This window comes from Passer domesticus, chromosome 5 (assembly GCF_036417665.1).
Source record: "Passer domesticus isolate bPasDom1 chromosome 5, bPasDom1.hap1, whole genome shotgun sequence".
Taxonomy (NCBI): Eukaryota; Metazoa; Chordata; class Aves; order Passeriformes; family Passeridae; genus Passer; species Passer domesticus.
Window position 1 is genome coordinate 45,069,930 of NC_087478.1, and position 21,694 is coordinate 45,091,623.

Here is a 21,694-nt window from a genome sequence, read left to right on the forward strand (position 1 = left end):
GCATCCCTGGGACAGGTAAGCGTGTCTCGTGCTGGGCACGGAGCTGCGGATGCAGCCGGGGGCTGCAGGCAGGGTGGGGGGACTCTTCGTGCCGGGCTCCGCTCCCGGCCACGCGAGCCCCGGCGGCGGGGACAGCGCTGTGCCGAGCGCTGCGGCCAGAACGCCGGCGGCCCTTCGGCTCCCAGCGCTCGGGACGTGCCCCAGCCCGGGGGCCGTGTCCCAGCCCGGAGGTGATGTCCCAGCCCGGAGGTGATGTCCCAGCCCGGGGCCGCAGCCCGGCAGCGGGGCGGTGCGGCGGCTCCGGGCCAGGTGCGGCGGGCACGGCCCCGCCCCCGGCGCCGATTGGCGCTTTCGAAAGGAGCGGCCGGCGCGGCGGCGCCCGCTGCGCCGTGAGGGCACGGCCCGGCACAGCACAGGACAGCACGGGGCAGGACGGCACGGCACGGCACGGCACGGTAGAGCACGGCACGGCAGAGCGGTGGGTGTGACAGCAGCCGCACCGGGGGGTGGCAGTGGCCCGGCCGCGGTGCCGGCCCGCGGGGGAGGCGCGGGGCGGCTGAGGAGCAGCGGTCCCGGCCCCGGCGCGGAGCGGGGCGCTGCGGCGGAGCCCCGCTCGCCGCGGTGTCCCGGGCGCGCAGCTCCGGAGCGGCGGCGCTCGGCGGGTCCCGCCCGTCGGCAGGGGCAGCGCTGGGAACGCGCTGAGTCCCGCGGGTCGGGGAGCCCCGGCAGAGCCCGGAGCTGGGCGGAGCCGCTCGCTGGCATCGGCCCCGTCACCCGTCCAGCGGCAGCAGCTCATCCAGCGACTCAGTCGCGGCTGTCGGAAGGGAAGTGCCTTGAAACTTACCCTGGGGAAGGGAGAGGGGAGAGTTTTTGCATAACCGCTTTCAAACCAGTCTCTCCTGTGCCCTACGCAGGCGTTTGAGGATGCAGTGCTGTTTCTGTAGGAAATTTGCCCCAGTGCTCTTGGCTAAAACACTCATTCATGTTGCTTAATAAGCCGAAAAGCGTCTGGCTCCTTCCTTTGCCCAAAAGCTGGCCGTGTTCCAGGGATGCTGTGTGTCACCTTTGGCATAGTGTCAGATCAAGACATGGGAAAAAGTACATGTATTCCTTTGGGAGCTATAAGGCCTAACTGACCTATGCATTTGAAATTGTACCGGGTGGATATTTTAGAATAATACACGATTTTATATTTAAGTCATAATAAGCTACTCCTGATTATGGCCAGCCAGCTGCCTGCTAAATGGGCATCAAAAAATGCTCCCCTCCGTGTTGCTTTGCTGGAAGAAGCGTGGGTTAGAAATGGGAGGGAGAGAAGAGCTTGCCTGTGTGTGGGGGGAGCAGCTGGGGCAGCGTGCCTGCTGCTAACCAGCCTCTGCCCAAACTGGATGCTCCTGTGGGAAAGCAGCCGTCTGCATGTCTCCTGCGGAGATGGCAGCTGGCGAGACGAAGTGCTCCTCCCTGATCTCAAGGGGGTTTCTCTGCTCTGACAGGTGTACCCAGGACCTTTGTGGCCATTTGGTAGGGGAGAGCGTGCTCACTGCCTCTGCTGGTGTGCGCTTCGCGGAGAGGCGTGGAAAGGCAGTCTGGGGAGAGCAGTCAGCGTGCCTTAATGTAGGGAGTTGGTTGCCGCCTTAAAGCCCATCACCTCGGACTGACTGGTCTGGTTCTTTCTTTTTCGTGCCTCTGAGGCCTCCCCAGGGAAGCAGAGCTCCTGCTGACTCGGTAATGCAACGAAAAGGCTCTGAAATTACTGTAGTGATGGAGTAGCGCTCCGTTCAGTGGATGTCTCTTGTGCCTACCCCTTTTCTTTTGCATGTTCGTAGATGTGTCTGTAAAAAAAACCTTGACTATCCTGTAGTAGGTTTCAACAGATACTGACATGACAGCTTCTTTCATTTCGGTGTGTTTATAAACATGGGTTTCAGTAGGTACTGTCGAGACTAATCCAGTTGCTCTGGGTTAGACTGTTGTGACTTTGGGCGTTGATGGAATAGAAGATGATGTTATATACCTTAAATATAGGGTGAAGATGTAGAAATGTTTCTACCCAAGTGTTTTCTTAATGAGCCTGTTAACAGAAGGCAGTTTAATGAGCCTGTGAATCCCTTTAGGTTCTACTTAAGCAAGGTCAATGGCTGCTTCATCAATGTTTCAGCTATCTGTAGAGTTGTGGATTTTGTTTGTTTATATGTAAACTGTTCAGTCAAGTAAAATGGGATTTGGACTCGGTTCATCTTGTACTACAGAATGGGTTGTAATTAGTGTAGCATGTCTTGCTGGTTGGTGCCCACTGAGTGATCTGTAAATCCTGATACAGCTGATCCTAAGCAGGCTATCTCATGGAGTATCTAAGAGCATGTGTTAACACCCTGAAGTATTTGTGCAAAGTGCTGTAGTATTTGCTGACTCTGCTGTTTCTCAGAGTGTCTGGGGGCAAAGTGCTGGGCATCTCTGTGGAGAGCAGAGGCAAACTGTGGTCTCACAAGTCTGTGTGGGTCATGTCCAGGGAGTGTCTGCACCCCCATTCCTGAGGAATGCCTGCCCCTATGCCATGTGTCAATACATCGGGATCTTTTTCTCATCTCTCTTACCTGGTGTTGATCCACAGCTCTAGTCCTTCACTGGAGGTTTGGCACTCAACCAGCTGAAGGCAATTCTTGCCTCTCCTGATATATAATTTGTGGCTGACCACCTGTCTCCCAGTAAGTCAGTGTCTCTTTATTGATCTAGCTGTAAGTGTGGCTAGGTGAGAGCTCCTCTCCTTCCATCACACAGAGCCATTGGCAGCAGAAGTACCAGCAAAAATGAGGGGTTTTCTGAAAGTGGGGTTGGTGGTAGGGGACCTCTGTACTTAGTGAGCTTGGAACTGCACTGGTTGCCCCCTGGTTGGGAAAATCTCATGAGTTTCTGGTGTCTTCCTTGTTTTAAGGGGTGAAGCAGGGAGGGGAAAATGGGGAAGAAACAACATCAGAAACAGTAGGAGGAAGGGGAAGCATTATTAAAAGAATTGTTTGTACTGTGATGGGCTTATTCAGTCTTCTGTCCCAAGGGACCTTGAGGGTATCAAGGTCTGCCTGGAAACAAGAATGGCATGGCCTGAAGCTATGTGGGGGATGTGTTACAGTGTACTTTTATTCTGAGGTCCTTTCTTTCACAAACTTCAGTGTCTGAACACCAAATGCCTGTTGAATGAGAGTGGATAAAACTGGCATGTGTAGAAACTGATGCAGTCCTATCTGGAGCTGCCAAAATTCAGTATCAGATACTTACTTCATTCATTATGTACAGCTTTCTGATTCAGGGAACCCAACTGGTTTTAGAAGAAGTCAGATTTGGTTATGACTCTCCCTGGTACTGCAGTATTCACCTCACCACAGCACCTTCTGCACATTTACAGGCTGACTGCTTGAAGGTGGCAGATCTGGGTCTTCTCATCCTGTGCCTCTCGCAGTAAGTGTTAAGGCTACATTAATCTGTTTTCCCTGCAATCTCTGAGCTGAACAGTTTGGCATATGAAAATGGGCAATTGTTACTATATTACTTTTCAACTCAAAATTCATGCACTGTAGCTCTCATCATCAGAGGGGGTTTTTGTTAAGTGTTTTTCAGATGCCCTGATAATAAGTGAAGCCTTTTGGCTTTCTGGGGAGCTCTGACATATGGGCTTACAAAATAACTTGTTTTAGAAGAACAGGCCCTTGAAGTTCAAGTGCCACAATTTTCCTCAATCTCTTTTTTTTTTTTTTTTTTGGCAAGACTAGTGTTTGTTAGGCATGCCACAAAACTGCAGATGCTGAGCATTCCTCTGATAGCTGCAGTGTGAATATTTTGCTTTGTTCATGTTTTGAGTGCTCCCTGTGAATCAGGCTGTCTTTTGTTTTCCCTTGGCAGTTAATATGCTAGAGCTCTTGTTAGCCTATATGGAACTCCTTATTTTAATGAGACCAACTTCTCTACTGGCTGTTCTGCTGTTGTTTTATTTATTTTTTTAATCAATGAAGCCTCTTATTGAGCTTCTCTTAGGACAATAGCTTTCTTATGCCAAAGGAAAACGTATTCCCCTGGACAAAGCTGTGGGAAGCATAACATGCTCATTAGTAATGCTTGGTATATACCCTTCCCTTCCCTTGTTCATTCATAGAAGGAAAAATGACATCAAGGAGAGGATGTCTGTTTCTTTTTTTTTTTTTTTTCTTCCCTAGAAATAAAAGGAAGGGGAAAGATATCACTGGGGTGTCTCTGATAAGGTCTGAGAAGTGCTAGCAGCCCTGGTACAAGGAAGTGTCTTCACCAAACTGGTTGCTGATTTGGCAGTCATAGAGGTAAGTTGTTTGAAATGCCCGATACATGTGGTCCCACGTAGCCTATGAGGTTTAAAGCAGTGGGAAGGAACAAGGGGGCACCATTCTGCTTTCTGTGTAGGATGAAAGGGTGAGAATTTTTACAAGAATTGTGTTTTCAGTGATGGGCTGTTCAGCCTTTTGTCACAGGATGGCCAGGTTGTGCAGGAGAGAAGCAGATGCCATCTACGTGCAAAGCCTAAATATCTGGGACAGGACAGGAAAAATACCTAATTTTAAATGAAAACAGATGAGTTAAAAATGCCTGATAATGTGTGCAATCTGGTTTTCAGTTCAGTCAGTAAGATGAAATTTTATTGCAGCTACTGAGTAAGAGAGCAAGTAAGTACTTTTAAACAGGTTTCAAGACACAGATAGGAACTTTTTGACATTGTAAAATACCACTGGAAAATTGCTATGGAGAAATACCCTCTGTACAAGTGCATGCAGCTAACCTGGCAATGCTGCACATCTTTAGACCTGGAGCCTCCAGGGAAAGACTTACTAATCCTTAACCCAGTGTAGAGCTTGTGCTGGATTTTCCCATGGTTGAAAGCATTGCTGGAAAATACAGTGTTGGCTTCAGGAGAGAAAGAATTGACTGGGTTGTCTCCAAAGTTTCCTTAATGTTCATTTTGCCAGGGATTTGTACTGATGACTATGTTGCTGCAGTAGTTTGCAGCATTCTGTTGAAAACTTAGTGCATGCATGCTGCCTGCAAAGTCACAATCACAACAGAGATTTATAAAAACATTGATTTCTCTCATATGTCTATGCTAGAACTTGATGATCTTTAAGATCCCTTCCAACCCACACCGTTCTATGATTCTGTAAGAGAAAATCTTATTCATCAAAATTATTACTTTGTTTTAAGGTTTTCATGATATTCCAAGTATTTAATGTAAACTCAGGATGCATATATCTGTCTGCACACATGTACACTTGTGATAAATTGGAAGGAAATATTTAGATTTAACAACAATGTTAAATATAAGAATGGTTTGAAGTATGTGCATTGCTCTTTGACAAAATAAATGTCATACAGCTCCTAAAAATCTTGCCAACTTTGGAACATTGCTTATGTATACAGAGTTAGTTGCTACTTTTGCTGTAATAACTGCACTTTTATCTCAGGGCAGAGAACAGAAGTTGACTGAATACTGGATCAAAAGCTTAGCTACTAAGACATTTCCCTCTTTCCCCTTCCCTTCCTATTAGACTTATTCTTATTTTTCCAAAACAGCACTGATATGTTTTTCTCAGGATTTTCATGAAAGCATGAGAGACTGTAGTAAAAATCTCTTCTTTTTCCCCAGGAGGAGAAACTAATGTAAAGCAGGTGACCATGCAGAATGCAGTTCAGGTAAATGCCTTTTGAAGTGTTTAAATCCTGTGTACATGTATAATACTTTTTTTTTAATACTAAATTCTACCCTGAAGCAGATGAAATATTAGATTCTCCAGTTACCTCTGATTGAAAAAGCAGTAGTTTTCCCCTTCTACAAGGAACAATGTGACAAGGATAACCCATTGCTATAATCAGATAGGTGACCCATTCACTTCTTAGTGTTGTTAGCCAAGAAGGTTTTGAAGTCAAAGCCTGAGATTATTTAAAAACTTCCATCATGATGGAGAAGTGTTTTTTTAATAGCCTTATATTCTAGTTAATCACTTCAATATAAGTAAATATATTTTACATTCACACTGAACTGAAGGCAAATAGTGAAGAATACTAGAAAGATTCTGTCCTTGGAAATTTTTCTTCACAAAATTTCATTGTGGTCCTTTTCTTCAAGTCTAAGTTACCTCTCATTTACAAGATATACAATTCTAAAGAGAAATGCTAAGTATTAGTGTTCAAGAAATTTGATGCCTCCTTGCATGGGAACATTTCCTCTCTTAATGCTATAATTTTTAATGATTTAAGCACAAAATGCCTCTGAAATGCTTAAGAAATCAGTAGTCTGTAGTAAATTATATGATAATTTGCAGATTTTGTGACTTAAAATGTGCTGAGTTAAAAAAACCTGAAGCATTTAATGCATGTAGTCTTTATTCTGTATTCAGGCAAGTATGTAAGTTTAAATCCAAGGGAGTCAAGAGAAGGAATGCAGTGGTATATTGACACAGGAGTTACTAACAAGAGCAGAGCTGTTTGATTGCTCTGTTGGTTTGCTGTATCTGTTGAAAGGGAGGTGAACACTCTTTGAATAACAGTTCTTCAGTCTAATTCAGAAGCGCAAGTTTTTATCATCTGACTGCAAATATCAGAGCTTCCTGTGTTGAGTTTGCTGAAATCTCTGCAGGTGTGGTTTGGAGATGAGCTTCCCCTGAGTCCCCGAAGCCCTCTGACTCCAAGGCACGGGCCGGGGCTGGCAGACGTGTGCCTCTATGACCAATGGATATCTGTGCGGCATGAAGCCACTTTGGTGCCTATGCAAGAAGATCTCTCCATTTGGCTGTCTGGCTTGCTGGGTGAGCTTAAAAATAATTCACTCTCTCATGAATTTCAAAGCACTTCCAATATTCTAGTCAGCACTGACGTGTAATATCTATAGTACTATTAAGAGCTGGTGTATTTGAGTTTGAATGGCTGGGAGAATTGCATTAGAATGCATGCTTTGATTTCAGTTTTATTAGCTGCCACCTCTTAAGGGTTGCACAATTAATAATTCTAATTTATATTTCTGAATTTTTAGTCTAATTAAAATCTAATTAAACTAATATTTGATTTTATTTTACTTATATATTTCATCTGTTTTTCAGTCTTTAACACTGGAATGCTGTTTGAGTTGCTTCTAAGTTTATATGAAACTTCTTTACCCTCTGTGGAGTAACTGTAATATTAACCTTCTTTTTCTTAAAGGAATGGAAGTCAAAGCAGAACAACTGCTAGAAGAACTTGATAATGGGGTACTGCTTTGCCAATTGATTGATGTTCTTCAAAACACAGTTAAAAAATGTTGTAGCACGAATAACTTAAGGGTGAGTTGTATAATGATTTTTTAAATACATATATAAAGTTCTAAATTTTAAGTAGCAGTTACAGGGAAAGCAGGTGAGTGAGGCTTCCCAAGGAAGTGTTTTGTATGCTGTGTATCCAGAGACTGATTAACAACAAAGTGGCTTTATAGATGGATAAACTCATCAACAAATTGCTTGCTTTGTTAATCACATCCCAAGGTATTTACTAGGTTTTTAGTTTGATTTCAGTAGAAGTCTTGCCAGAGGAAGATCTAGTCCAAGTCTGGAGTTTGTTCCCCTGACATCAGTGTGGGTTGTTAATAAGATATCCCTTGGCACTTGGTGGTATGTTTTATGCCAGGAACTGGTGGCTGGACTCGTGTACAGGTCAGCCATGGAAGCATCCAAACCTGCAGATGGGCTTCAGTGTTTCCATTGAGAGGCAGTGCTTAGTTGAAATGTGAATCTCAAGCAAGTCTCTGTTACTTTGGAGTACAAAGGACTGTTCGCTCAGTGACTATTCACAATGATAAAGTAGAATGCCTTCTATATTAGTGTAGCTTTTTTAATGGAATACATAGTGAGGTAAACACAAAATTACACAAACAGTTACAACTGTTTCTGTACTCTGAATTTAGGGTGTATTTTCCTTTGCAAATATGCTTTGAAATCTGTTGGCAATGTTGATGTGTACAATGTACTTTTTGTTTTCTTCCCTTGCCAGAATTTTCCTATGAGAAAAGTTCCATGTAAGAAGGATGCTCCATCAGGATCTTTTTTTGCCAGAGATAATACAGCCAACTTTCTTAACTGGTGTAGAGCCATTGGAGTTGATGAGACATACCTCTTTGAATCTGAAGGCTTAGGTAGCTCTCTCTTTTTTTGTAAGATTTGCTTTGATCTCTGTGTGAATCACTACCTGGTCAGGGAGATGCTTTGTTATAGACTTTTGAACTTTTTCTCTTGACTCTGCATGTGTAGTGCAAGCTTTTATTTATTTTAAGGCAGTGTCCAAGTAAAAGCCTTGTTCAAAAATCAGTTCAATGACTAATATAACTTGTATGATGCTTTTCCAAACTTCTGAAAGTTACAGTGTGGGATGAAGTCAGGACTGAGAGCTGTGCAACAAAATACCATGTTTTTCTTCAGTGAAAAGAACCACTGAGAAACAGGAGAAAAGTGTGGTTTCACTTTCTGTGTGTGGGAAGACCACAGGGCCATGGAGTCAACTCACAATAAGATCCTTTATTTGGTATTACAGCTCCTTCTTCTTGCAAAAATCCCTTAGAATAATACATTCAAGATGGTTAAATTTGGTAACAACATCAGGGCATTGTGTCTGAAGTGGCAACAGCCTGTTGGTAATTAACATGTACTTCAGGACACAACATTACTCTAAACCATTCGTATTTTCCCATTTAGTAAGATAGTTATAAAAATAAGTACTACCAACTATGGGTATGCCTGCCCCAGTACAGAACTGGTGCTGTATAGCATCTTCTAGACTGGTGCAATGGAATAAATTTTTTTAAACTGCTAGTTAAGAGGATTGTACTTTCATCACATAATAAATAAGGAAATGCTCTTCTACCAGCTATTATGTCAGTAAAAATTAATTAATACAAAACTTTCTATGGCAAGCCAAATTCTGTTTTGTTGTTTGGCTTTTTTTTTTTTTAGTAAGCAATATAGCTGCCTGTCAGCAGTCTGGCAAAAAACTGAGAAATATCTTTGTTTTCAGTAATCATATGAAATATGATAACAGCATTTTGAAGTCTTTGTTCCATTAATGCTATTAATTAGCATTAATGCTAATTAAATGCTATTTATACTGGCTGGACTGCCCATGCATCTCTACTGGGTAAGTCATCTTTTAAAACAATTGAGAAAACTCCATCATTTGCATGTCTCATTTTGATTAACTAGTGAGTGTGTCTTTTTTCAGTGCCAGGAAATACAGAGTAGAACTGAGTTACAAGAATATTTTAATTTTTTTTAGTTCCTTGTATGAGTTGTATTGCTTAAACATGTTAGTTCCTGTAAGTGGACAGGTAACTAGAACCTGTTTAGCTTCCCTGAGATAAGCAGGCATGATTTCCTAGTGCTGTGGCTTTCACTCATTGCAAAGAAGTGTTTTGAAGTCTGTAACTCTTGACACAAGCTTGCTTTGTGGCATAAAAATCTTCTGTGAGCCTTTTTGGCAGTTGAAATGAGCAGACTTGCATCCTCCAAGATGAAACATTCTTTCCACTGATATTTTTCATCAGACTTTCAAGCTATTCTTCATGAATGAAACAGGGAAAGGATAAGTTGACAATTGTCTTTTTCCCATCAGGGACATATAGCAGCACCTCCTGAAAAGCGTAGATGACTCGGAAGGGAATAAATCAAGAAGTTCCTGAGACAGCAGAAAGGAAGAGTAGGCATCATGGGGTGCCCTTTGACATCAAGCTGAAACAAATGTCTTGATCTTTGCTAGGGATATAGTTGGATTTTTTCCTTTTGTACTCAAGCAAATTAAAACACTTTTGTTAAAGCTGGCAACTACACACACATGCACATGCATATTCATACACTAAAAAAGAGATGAATTGGCCTCTAAAAGTAGCTTTTAGATTATGGTTGTGTCAGCTTTCTATTCTAGATTTACCCTTCCTGATTGGGTCTTTTAAAAAGCAGGCTTAGAAACTGGAGTAGATGATGTAAACAAGAAAATCTGACTTCGTACTTGGATTATACTTTAGGAAACACATTTCAAGCAATGGCATTTCAAATATCAAATTGAATATCAGAAAGATGTTGGATTTCGTCTGTAAATAGAGAGCTGGGACTTTTGAAGTAGTGATAAGAAAAGATCTGTTGCTTATTGAACTGGTAACAGTCACCCAGATTGTTCTTTCCCAGCTGAGGAACCACTCAGGCTGACTGGCAGCTAGGGCCCTTGCAGAGTATCCTCCTGTGGATGGTAACCTCCAGAGTGCATGTACCTAGCTGTATCTGTATCATGAGCATGAACAATGGGTGCATTTTCCTTTTTGTCGTTGTTAAGTGCTCTTCATCTTTAAGACTGTGATACTGCATTTGGGAGTAGGGAATGGGAAGCGTTCATGTCTTTTTCTTTCCTGTTCTCATCAAGAAAGAAGACTATAAAACATATTTCTCTTAGGAGGAAGAGTGGTTTCAGGAGTGCCAGGATGGGTTTAAAGATTTTATGGAATAGAAAATTAGAGTTGTAAAGCATGTAGTGCTTTATCAATGATAATGTACCTTGCCTCTGGGTAGGATGATGGGAAATTTATAGTCATGGATACCTCATCTTCCCTTCTCTTGTCTGTACCTAATTGCGTAGGCCTCCTGCAATAAATATGAACTGTAACTCCTCTTTATTCTCATCCCTTTTAGTGTTGCACAAGGATCCAAGACAAGTGTATCTTTGTCTGCTGGAAATTGGGCGCATTGTATCCGGGTACGTGATCCACGCATGCTCCCCACAAGAAATTGAAGGACACATCCTACTAAGTAAAAGCTGAAACAAAGTTAGGACATTATTTGCAGCTTTCAAGTGCAATACAGTGGATGTTAATTCTGTGCAAAAAGTAATGAATAGCTTTTCTAGGACCATCACACAATATGAATGTTTTTTCAAATATTTATCAGACTGTTCCCTTGGAGAGATGCTGTTCCATGCTGGTTTCTGTAGCTGTGTGTTTAAGTTATACATTAATTTTATAGATAATGTGTACCTCTTGGAAGAACTCACTGAGCATTAAATATGATTTTAAGGGTTTAAATTTTTCAGCTTTTTGGAAGGTATCTCTATTATCTCAATGTAGACAATTTATTTCTAGTGCAGAGCTGGAACCTTTAAGATGGTCTATCTAAATTGGATGTGACCTCAACTGTGTCATTTTGGCAGTATTTTTACTACATCCTCTGGTGACACCAAGGCTATCTTAGGAAGGGCTTCTGCTAGAAACTCAGAGGTGTTTCTTCTCTTTGAATTATCAAGGCAGTTACTCCTCTGATTGATTCAGATGCCCTTGTCTGTAAAGCCACTTATAATTTTACAAGTTTGTTATCATCATTTTTTTTTTGTTTTCTTTAGTAAATAAGTAATTAAACACTCTGCTTTGGTATTTGAGGTATGGAGTTGAACCTCCTGTACTTGTAAAACTAGAGAAGGAAATTGAGCTAGAAGAAACCCTGCTGATGACCTCTGGGCCACCATCACCTCTTAGCACACCAAAGTCATGTTGTCACCATGGGGAGCTACACGAGGCAGTAAGTGCTACTTGCTTAGTGTGACATGGGCTTTCAATTAAACTCTTAGTTTTGAACTTGTATGATCTGTCTCAGTAAGGACAGGCTGGTTTTCATCTAATGTGTCAGCCTTCTCAAACAGAAGGGTATGCACCTCTTTTTATCAATTTGTTTTGTTTTGAAAATGTAAATAAAATGCTGTTCTATATGTTTTGGAGTGCATATAAATAACCCACTTGATTTCCTTTCCCATCTTCCTTTTCCTTGCTTCTTTGAGTATAAGAAATGCTCTCACTCAATTTTTCTGGTGTCAATATTCTATGACTGCAATGAATGTTTCTCTTCAATTTCATCTTTCATAAAACTTAATCAGATGTTAAAGTAGGCTTTGATAAAAGTCTTTTGAAAGAAGGATTTAAGTCAAACCTCTGTAGCTGTACCAATTTGAAATGATTTTGTATGCAGAAAAGGAAATTATTTGTACGGCTTGTGAATCGGTCCAGAGGAAATGATGAACAATTTTCCTATTCTGCTTAAAAATCCATTTGTTTTAAATTTCCTCTGTGTTGTGATGTAAAAAATCTGTTTCTTTGGGAATGTCAGCCACCAGATCCTTACTTTCTCTGAAAACGCACTATTTCTCCTCCTTGGCAATAGTCTCACCCTTCCAATTTGTTCCATTTCTAAGTGGCTCTCAGAGGCAGATCTTCTCTAGCCCAGTATTTATTTGGGGACTCCTTTTCCCCTTTTATCAGTTGTTTCCTTCTTGGGTCTTCCATCTTAATAGAAGATTAACTCATTAGATGGTTAAACTTGTGCTTCTGTCAAAATACTAACAAATGCTTTCAATTTAATAACTAGGTAAAACATATAGCAGAAGATCCTCCCTGCAGTTGTTCCCATCGATTTTCGATTGAGTACTTGTCAGAGGGACGTTATAGGCTGGGAGATAAAATACTCTTCATACGAGTAAGTAGTTTTTTAGAACTCTAATTTATATTTATTTTGGGAAGAGAAATGCTTTTAAGTGAAATACCTCATTTTTATGGAGTGTTTTAGAATTACAGAATTATTTCGGTTGGGACAACTTGACATTCAATCCCTTATTCTAAATAGGTGTAATTACTCCATTCTTCAGATCTTTGATCCACAAACATTGATTTTACAACCACACTAAACTAAGATAATATTTCTCTGGTGCGTCTATAAACATAAATAAGGATAATGCCATAGAATATCCTGAGAATGGTGCTTGTTTAAAACCTAGATTTTTGGGGTTTTTACTTTACAGGGTTGTTGAATACTCTCATCAGCAATCATAAGAGTTTGTGTTTCAAGGACATAACTTAAATTAAACCCATGCCCAGAACTCGGTATACTAAACAAAGATTCTTCCAGAATGGTTAAAATGTCTTCTGTAAAGATATTTCCATTATTTCCTGACACAGAATTACTATCTGTGCAGGAGAAGATATCTAATAAAATAATTGGGAAGCAAAATCCTCGTTTATCACATAATTTCTGTATTAAAATGTTTCTCTGTAAGAAAGGAAGTGCTACTTTTAGTCTGTTTCAATAGGTGGTAATGTAAGATGAAAAAAAAAAAAGAAAATTTCTCTTGTTCTTCTCCCACCCCCTCTTCCCCATTCGCAGATGCTGCATGGCAAGCATGTGATGGTACGTGTTGGTGGAGGCTGGGACACTCTTCAAGGTTTTCTGCTCAAATATGATCCATGCCGAGTGCTTCAGTTTGCAACTCTGGAACAAAAAATCCTGGCATTTCAGAAAGGGGTCACCAGTGACAGTGTCCCCAGCTTGTCAGCTAGAAATCAGGAGCCGCCTCTTATGAATCCAATGTCAGCTGTCAATATGTTTCAAAAGCAACCATCAAAATCTCCTGCTCCTGGTTTAGGTCTTGGGGCCAGTGCCAAGAAGGCTTTAGGTAAACGTCCTCAATCCCCTGCCCTGGCATCACCAAGAGTGCCAGTGACCCCATCTTCCACTGCCAAGTCATCAACAGTCAGGTCCAAATTACAAGGGTTCTCAGCAACAGCTGCTTTCAAACCATTAGCTGGTACCTCAAAGAAACTGGAGTCTCCTGCATGCAACTCACCAGCTTCTGCTCCTTCCCAGCCTGGAAGCAAAAGTTCTTCACGTGCAGGAACAAGAACAGCTCCTGTTCCCTCTGAAACGGTGCGCAAACGTATTCGGTCCCCCGATACTACCAAGGTGAAATTTGCCCTGCCTCGGGGCTCCCCAGCGCCAGCACTCCATCGTGCCCTCTCACCCTCTAAAAAACAGCCATCTCTCTTGTCTGGGACAGGTGGAACAACCACTTCAAAACAGAAATGTGTCCCTGCTAAATGCAGACCTGCATCTGCCACTAAAACCAAGGCGAATTCAGCCACTCCCAGGGCTGCTCGGCTGCCGGTTACAAATCTGCACACTGTTGCCAAGTTTGCACATTCTCAGCAACTCCTTGCAAAACCTCCTGAAAATGATATTCAGATCTCAGGTGCTGGGTCTCAGCATCCTCAGAAAGCCCCACAAACAAATTCTCACCTGGCAAGGAACTTGAAAACTGCTTCTGAGCTAAAACTTTCTGCTTCTGCACCTTCCCTTGCCATTAGCAAAGCATCAAATTCACCACCTCCATTGTTATCTACAAGTAAAAATGTGTCATCAGCTGGCAGCAAGCAGCCAAATACCAGTAATCCCCCTCAGGTTGGACCCTCTTTATCCAAACCTGCTGAACGCACGCCTTTGTCTGTTGTACGGCTCCCTCAAACTTCAGCCAAAGCAGCAGCGACCAAAAAGCCAGCACAACCTTCCACAAAAGGTCAGCATTCAACCAAAAACTTGCAAACAAACAAAAGCTTGGCCCCAGCAGCCAAGAAGCCACTCCCAAAGGAGCAGGCATATAACAAAGGAACACCTGGTGCACCAAAAGTTCCTCTCACAAAGAGCAGGCAAGATGATCACTATTTTGTTATGACAGGGACTAAAAAGCCCAGAAAGTAAACTAATTTGTTACTTTCTGTGGAAGTCTCTGTTCAAAAGGGCCTCTTGTAACTGCTACACTGAGGACAAGGAAAAAAAGTTAAATAACACTACATTTAATATGAAATATCAAGTATAACCTGCCTTTTGCTGCCTAACTTACTGTAAGAACTGTGTTTATTTTGCGGTTAGAAACTTCTATTTGGATACGTTTAGAAGTGAGCTTACTTGCTGTGTGGTACTGTGGAATGGCAAATATCTTTAATCTGCTGCAAAAATGTTTGGGAGAGGAAAGGGGAATTAAGGCTGATGCTTTTGCAGCAGAACTCTGGTGGTTCTGGCACATCTGCATTGAGGTGTGTGGCAAGCGATAGAGCTGTGCACAAGCTATAAAATTTCTAATACCTCAAACAAAACTGGGTTTTGTTCACTGGTATCCCAGAACCCAAATCTGGGTCATGTGTTTTGGAAAGAGAAGAATTTTCTAGTCCTGTTTAGATTTGACAGATGCTGTTATCAGTGTTCATTGTGCCCCCCCCCCCATGCCTTAAAGTGGATTCAGCTCACTTTGAAGTGGAGCTTGGTTTGTTTTAAATTGGACACCAATAATAATGGCCTTGATTGCTCACTTTTATTGTGCCTTAGCCTCTCAAATTCAGGACAGAACTCTCCAGTTAGCAATACTACCTTTAAAACCCAGGGCAGATAACCTTGCTTAGTCCATTTTCAAATCTGACTAGCTTTGCTGTATGGAGAGATGCTTCTGATTCTAGGGAAGACACTTTCCCCTGGGCTGGAGTCCCACACCAGCTCCTGCTCCTGGGCTGGAGCCCCAAAACAGCTCCTGCTGCAGCAACACTGAGCTGCAAGCACTGACCTGTTCTAGCAGAGCTTTACTGCTCTGCAGGAGTGGCCTTTGCATGTAAGACTGAATTGCTAAATACTTTTCTCAGTGCTACGGGTTAATTTTTGTTGGCACTCTAGTCTGCAATAGCCTTTTTGTTTTGTGTATGGAGACCTCTTTCCTGGTGCTGCACCATCACTCCCTGGAGGTGAGAAGTAATTTTCCAAAGAGGAATATAGTCTTCATTTGCCTTTAAACATTCTGAAGTGCCAGAAAGGTGTGCACGGTTTACACCTAGCTCCTGAAGTCTTTCAGTGGGTTAAACATCTGTGGTGCTCAACACCTTTACCCCTGAGAAGTGAGCTTCATGGTAGATTGAAAACTACTGTTTTGGGAGTAGTGCTGTTTGGATTATTTTGGGGTTAATGAACAGTTGTCCCTCCAGACTCTGAGAAGCTCTGAAGGTCTTTGAAGACACACTGATGGTTTCCACAGACCATTACTTCTGCCCTCCGTTCCCAGTCTATTTATGGGCAGGAGTGGCTGTCACTGCCATAAAGGCTCCTGGATGGTGGAACAGGGAAGTCTTTTTAAAAGCAGAAAAGTTCCATGGAATATGTAGTTTCTGTTGTTAAGGAGTTTTATTTTAGTTTTGTTATTTTTTGGTTGTTTTTTTTTTTTCCTAGAACTAGAGTAAACAAACGTCATAAACTGAGTTCTCACACGATGTGGCAGGGTCATAGAGCTGCTTTTCTGAGCACCTTGTTAGCTTATTTTATTTAATTTATGATTATATTTATGCATATCTACTGTACAATACTGCTCACAACCTGCTGGGAGTAAGCAGTAGATGCCAGTATCCAAACTATAGGAGGAAAACAGATCTGTTTTGAATGTGTGGACAAAAGTCCCACGGGATCCCATACAAGGCTGTATGTTTGGAGAAGGCCTTGGGCTTGCTTGTTTTATATGTGTGCTGGTCAAAGCCACTGCTACAGTGTTAGGCAGAGTATTGACTACAGTGGCTTCCTGTCAGGTTTGATAAATCTGGCACATGGTTTCATATGCTGAAAGCATTTTACAGTAGATTACTTGCTTCTTATTTTTGGGCTTCCAAATGGTGAGTTACATGTGATATATCTCATGCAGATTAATAGCTGACTTCTTGGGGTTTTCTTTCTGTAATGGGTCTGGAAGAGATGCAGTTAACTTTCTTCATAGCATCCCATATGGGGCTGTGTCTTAGATTTGAAACCTAAACTCACGTTGATAACATGCTGTTGTTTGGGCTGTTGCTGAACAACCCTTCCAGGGTCAAGTCTTTCTTTTTCCTGTTCTGCCCCCACAGTGAGTAGGCAGGAGACTGGGAGAGACATGGCTGGGAACTGGCCAACCTGAACTGGCCAAAGGGCTATTCCATGTCATAAAGCACCACCTCAACACTAAAAAGAAGGAAGAGGTAGAGAAAGAAGGGCATGCAGGTTGTGTGGCTTCTAAGGTGGTTGTTTGCCAGCTGGCTGGGCATCAGTCTGCCTGTGGGAGTAGTGATGGATTGCCTTTGCATTACTTGGTGGTTTACTTTTCATATCTTTTCTTCATTCATTAAACTCTTTATCCCAGCCAGTGAGTATTGCTTTTGCTTCTCCTCTCTTCTTATCTTGCTAGGGGTGGAGGAGAGATAAGGAGAGTGAAAAGCTGCACAGGCAGGCACCTGGCTGCTGCATGGGTTTAACCCACAGCACCTTTTAAACCATTTACAAAGTTCTTAGCATCAATTTAAACACTGAGGCTCTTGGATCTCAGTGTAAGGCAACTTCAACATCTGCGTTTCTGAACTACAGAGGAAATTAAGCATATGGCTTCATCTTTGTGATATTTGATGTCATGTAATAAACTGAATTTTAAAGTTCAAAATTGAAATAAAAATGCATAAACTGTTGCAGTTGAAACCTTAATTAGCTAATCTAAAGTTATACATGGGTAGACTTGGTTTTATTATAAAAATAGTGCATTTGAGCATGATCCAATTTCTGTGGAAATTGTAAGTGCCAGTTGCATAGTCATGTAACATGAGGTGAGCCAAGAAGGTGTAACAAACCTCCCAATGGGAATACATACTATTTTTACAATGTTTGTTGCCAAATAGCAAATCTAATCTTTGGTTTATGTTACCTTTTGTGAGGGAAAGATAATTTGGAGCAAGAATCTGACTGAATTTTCTATGTGATATTGATGTCCTCTGTATGAGTACTTATTTAAAATAAACATACACTGCACCTTTTTATGTGCACACATGTTTCTTCTCCTTCTTTTTGCAGGGAGGGAAAGAGAATGCATTTCAGAAGGTTCATGTTTTCCTTCTGCCACCACATAAATAGTAGATTCCACCTCTGGCATAAATAGCTGTGTCTAATCCATTGCTTTGTTTGGAGTTAAGACATTTTTACTCTGACCCTGTTGTCAGTGTGACTGATTATGTGGAAGGGGCATCCTACCCTTTCCTAGGCTCATCTAGGAATGAGCCTAAGTAGTTTCAGATATACCAGAAAGTTGTGTTTGCAGCTCTACTTGAAATATAAAGCACCTGTGTGCCATATTTTCCCTGCTTATATCTTGTCAACAAAAGATCTATCTCTGTGTCTGTTGCCATTGACAGAAATTTAATTAATCTTGTTGGGTGGAAAATTGGATGTTCTCACTGGAACCACCTAATTAACTTTTTTTACCCCCTTCCGTATTCTATTTTTTTTGAAACTCTTTTAAAGCCTGCCTTTGTCTGCTGTTCCAAAGCGTCTTCAGTTCCTGGCACTGGTGCCAAATCACTTAGACTTACCCTTCCACTTCAGCTGTGTCTAGTAAGCACGTGCAAGTGGCATCTACCATCCTTATTCCTACAGGACCATGCTCTGCATAGATGTTAGTTGCAGCTTGTTTTCTCAAGAGATGCTGTTACAGCTGGCCAATAAAATCAAAGGCACTCCAAGATTTTCTCAGGTAAGTATCCTAACCCTATTTTATATATCCTAATCATATCTATCTCTCTATATCTGGTAAATTTCAGGGCAGTTTTCCTTGTAAAACATGAAGCACCAATAACTTTATACATCAAACTATGCAGCTCCATTTCTTTTTCTCTATAGGGAAACTGAAATCTGTTTGTTAGGTGAGTGAGTTCTATGGGGTAGTCTGGTGTCTGTTAATTTTATAGAGACTACTCTGACAATGTAAAGCCCTTAACTTCTCTAGAAATGCATGGGCAAAACTTTTCTCTTTAATTCAAGTAAAACCTTTAGCTAGCAAAATCCATACTTGGCATGATATAAGTAATGCAAGAGACATTTAATGCTGTAAGACCCTTTCATGCAGGTACATTCTCGGAAACCTCCTTTTCATTTTCTTTAAAAGCCAAGATTGAAGATCACTTCTGTAATAAAAGTTTTGAAAAATAAATTGTCTGCAATGTAAATAAGTTCAGCACTTATACCTTTCAGACATTTTAATAAAAAATAAATCATTAAAATGTTTGAGGGGTGAGATCTGCTCACAGTTCAGATCTACCTAGCCAGCAATCCCTATTAACTGAGAAATGAACTTTCAGGTGTGTCAGCTGGTGGGAGTGCCAGCAGTGGATGGCTTTCTGCTTGGGGAGGGCTGCTGGTGTCTGAGGCAAAGCTATTATGGCATTTTGTGTGAAGTATTTTGTTCCAGATGGAAGAAAAACCTTACAGGATGGGAGCAGCTGGCCATTTCTCCAAAGAATGTAGCTAGGCAGAAAGTATTGACAGATTTGTTGTGCTAAGAGTTTTTAGACGGTAAGATTGCAGCACAGAACTTTGATGTAAAATTGGCCTTTAGTGCTGAGTCAGAAAGTACTGCACAAAGCTGAGCTCCTACTAAACAAAGCCAAACTTGCATGCTTCCTCAAACACCCTGTTTGGGTATTCACTCAGGAAAAGTGGGATACATTGTGTTGGGTCTTATGAGGTGCCCTGTCTGAGTATTTTGACAATGTTGAAGTCAGTTACATGCATCTTTACAGTGAAAGCATATACTTTACATCTTGCATTTTAAAAGAAAAGTAATTGTTGAAATTCAGGTTGAGAATCTTCTAATTTGCTGAAGTTTTATATAAGTATTATTATTATTTACTTTTCTGAAGCACTGCTGCTGTAAAAAAAGTGCCTTGTAGCAGAACCTATATTCCCAGAAGAACAGAAATAATTACTGTGATGTGTCATCCTGATGAACAATATGCTGCTTCACAGCTTTTTTTTCCCCGTTTTTGCTGAATACACTGCTCTATAGACACCTGTGAAACCAAACTATAATAAATTGCTTTTATTGTGTACACATTGCAGCATTGACCCTTGAAGTACCATGACGTTATTTATTGCTGCATCCAAAGAAAAGAGCAGCAGAATGAGTTTATTTAAAAATCAAACTAAATATCTTTGTCTGGGTCTATAGCCCTGGGAATTAAGCTCCTGCATAATACATTAGATTTGGGAGGTTTTTCTGACAATTGTGTAGTCTGGATTTTAAAACACTCTTTGCTAGGTCAAATTATTTACAAATATATCCATGAAGAATCATTTTTGGTGATGTATGTGACAATGACCATAAGAATGTCTGCTAGATTATGGATGAGCTTAATTGTTTAATGAAAAATATTGAGAAGCTTCTTTGCGAGTTCCTTCTTAAAACCCCATGAGTTTCCCCAAGACTCGGGTCCTTAAGTCACAGTCCATTTACAGTGGTGTGTAAAAGTAACATATTAGGTCTGTGAAGTCAAACATTCACAGTTTAGAGAAAGCTGTCGTTCAGATGGGTAAGTGCAACTGTTTCACTAGCATATATAAAGTATGTATGTCAGAGTACTGTGCTCAGCACTGGGACCTCAGCATAAGAAGGATGTGGACCTGCTGGAACAAGTCCAAAGAAGGGCCATGAAGATGATCAGAGGGTTTGAGCACCTCTCCTATGAAGACGTGCTCAGAGAGGTGGGATTGTTCAGCCTGGAGGAGAGAAGGGTCTGGGGAAATCTCATTGCAGCCTTTCAGTACCTAAAGAGGACCTTCAGGAATGCTGAAGAGGGGCTTTTTATGGGGGCATGTAGTGAGAGATAGGATAAGGGGTAGTGATGTTAAACTGGGAGAAGGTAGATTTAGATTGGATGATGTTAAATGGAAGAAGGTAGGTTTAGATTGGATGTTAGGAAGGAATTCTTCACAATGATAGTGGTGAGGCACGGGTCGCTCAGAGTAGGTGTGGTTGCCTCATCTGTGGAAATGCTCAAGGCCAGGCTGGATGGAGCTTTGAGCTACCTGGTCTAATAGGTGTCCCTGCCTGTGACAGGGACATTGGAGCTAGATGGTCTTGAAGGTGCCTTCTAACCCAAACCATTCTATGATTCTATCATTTTGACACACATGTCCATTATCAATGATGATTTCATCAGAATGCTGTTTCACTCAGCCTGTAGAAGAGAATGCTCTATCTGCATAAGCGGTTGTTCAGTATTGGGGATTCTCTTTGTACATCAGTGTGTGGCCCCTTGCCTTATTTTCTAAGCCTGTCCTGAAGGCAGTGAATCATTTGCAGGATCTCCCAGCACCTGAATGTTTCTTGAGGCTTATCTCCTTAAAATTGAGTAAAGTCAGGGCTGAAAGTCACTGAGATTAAAGTATCCATTCAGTTGAGTCAATTAACTTGCACTTCAAAGTAGTTAGTGTGATAGTGTGATGATACTGGACTGAATAACTCTAAAATTTCAGGTGATTTTTCTTTATATCTTGGGAGTGCTTAGCAGCATTGCAAATTTGAATAATGGGCTTAAGTCAAACACTTCTAACAAGAAAGTAAAGTAGCTCTTTGTGAAACAGTGGGCTTATCTCAGTTGCCTAATATCATGCAGGGAGGTAGAAAGAAAAAGGAGGACATATAAATCTTGTTCATAGAGAGAGAAATTTTTTACCTGAAGCAAGAGAAAGTCATACAGCTTTCCTGTATTCCTTCAACATGTTCATCTACCACTCCCAAGGATGCAGAACCAATCTTCTGGAATTTACAGCTCATCTCATCTTAAATGCATGTAAGGGATCTGAGTTCAGGAGCTACAAGCAACTCTGACCAATTCTGTCATTTCCTAAACTTATAATATCTGCCTCCAAAATTGTTTGACCATTTTGTTTGTTGTTCTGTGGAATGAAAGCAAAAGTCTCTCTGTTCCATAAGTTCTGGACCACGCTCTGGACTAAATGAATGGCATAGGTCCATTCCAATT

The 21,694-nt window shown here is 41.5% G+C and overlaps 1 protein-coding gene across 8 annotated transcripts; it reads left to right on the forward strand.

The window, feature by feature from the left end:
• Window positions 1-396: 396 nt before the first annotated feature.
• On the forward strand, window positions 397-17,701 carry GAS2L3 (growth arrest specific 2 like 3). Of its 8 annotated transcripts, none has more exons than XM_064419846.1 (12): window positions 1,558-1,725; window positions 2,612-2,705; window positions 3,292-3,453; window positions 4,206-4,325; window positions 5,660-5,706; window positions 6,650-6,818; window positions 7,210-7,328; window positions 8,032-8,173; window positions 10,710-10,773; window positions 11,450-11,588; window positions 12,429-12,536; window positions 13,221-17,701. In XM_064419846.1, the coding sequence occupies exons 5-12, from the start codon at window positions 5,689-5,691 to the stop codon at window positions 14,586-14,588; spliced, it is 2,127 nt and encodes a 708-aa protein (XP_064275916.1). In that variant the 5' UTR covers window positions 1,558-1,725; window positions 2,612-2,705; window positions 3,292-3,453; window positions 4,206-4,325; window positions 5,660-5,688; the 3' UTR covers window positions 14,589-17,701. The 8 variants fall into 8 exon arrangements, with proteins under 8 accessions (XP_064275919.1, XP_064275915.1, XP_064275916.1 ...); XM_064419852.1 differs by having other exon boundaries at window positions 3,401-3,453; XM_064419849.1 differs by lacking the exons at window positions 1,558-1,725; window positions 2,612-2,705 and adding an exon at window positions 397-478 and having other exon boundaries at window positions 3,401-3,453.
• The last annotated feature ends 3,993 nt before the right edge of the window (window positions 17,702-21,694 follow it).

Excerpts from the sequence above, each read along its gene's own strand:
- GAS2L3 (XM_064419849.1), top strand. Across the intron at positions 10,774-11,449 it reads ATTGGGCGCATTGTATCCGG|GTATGGAGTTGAACCTCCTG; the intron begins GTACGTGATCCA and ends TTGGTATTTGAG. Across the intron at positions 12,537-13,220 it reads ATAAAATACTCTTCATACGA|ATGCTGCATGGCAAGCATGT; the intron begins GTAAGTAGTTTT and ends CCCCATTCGCAG.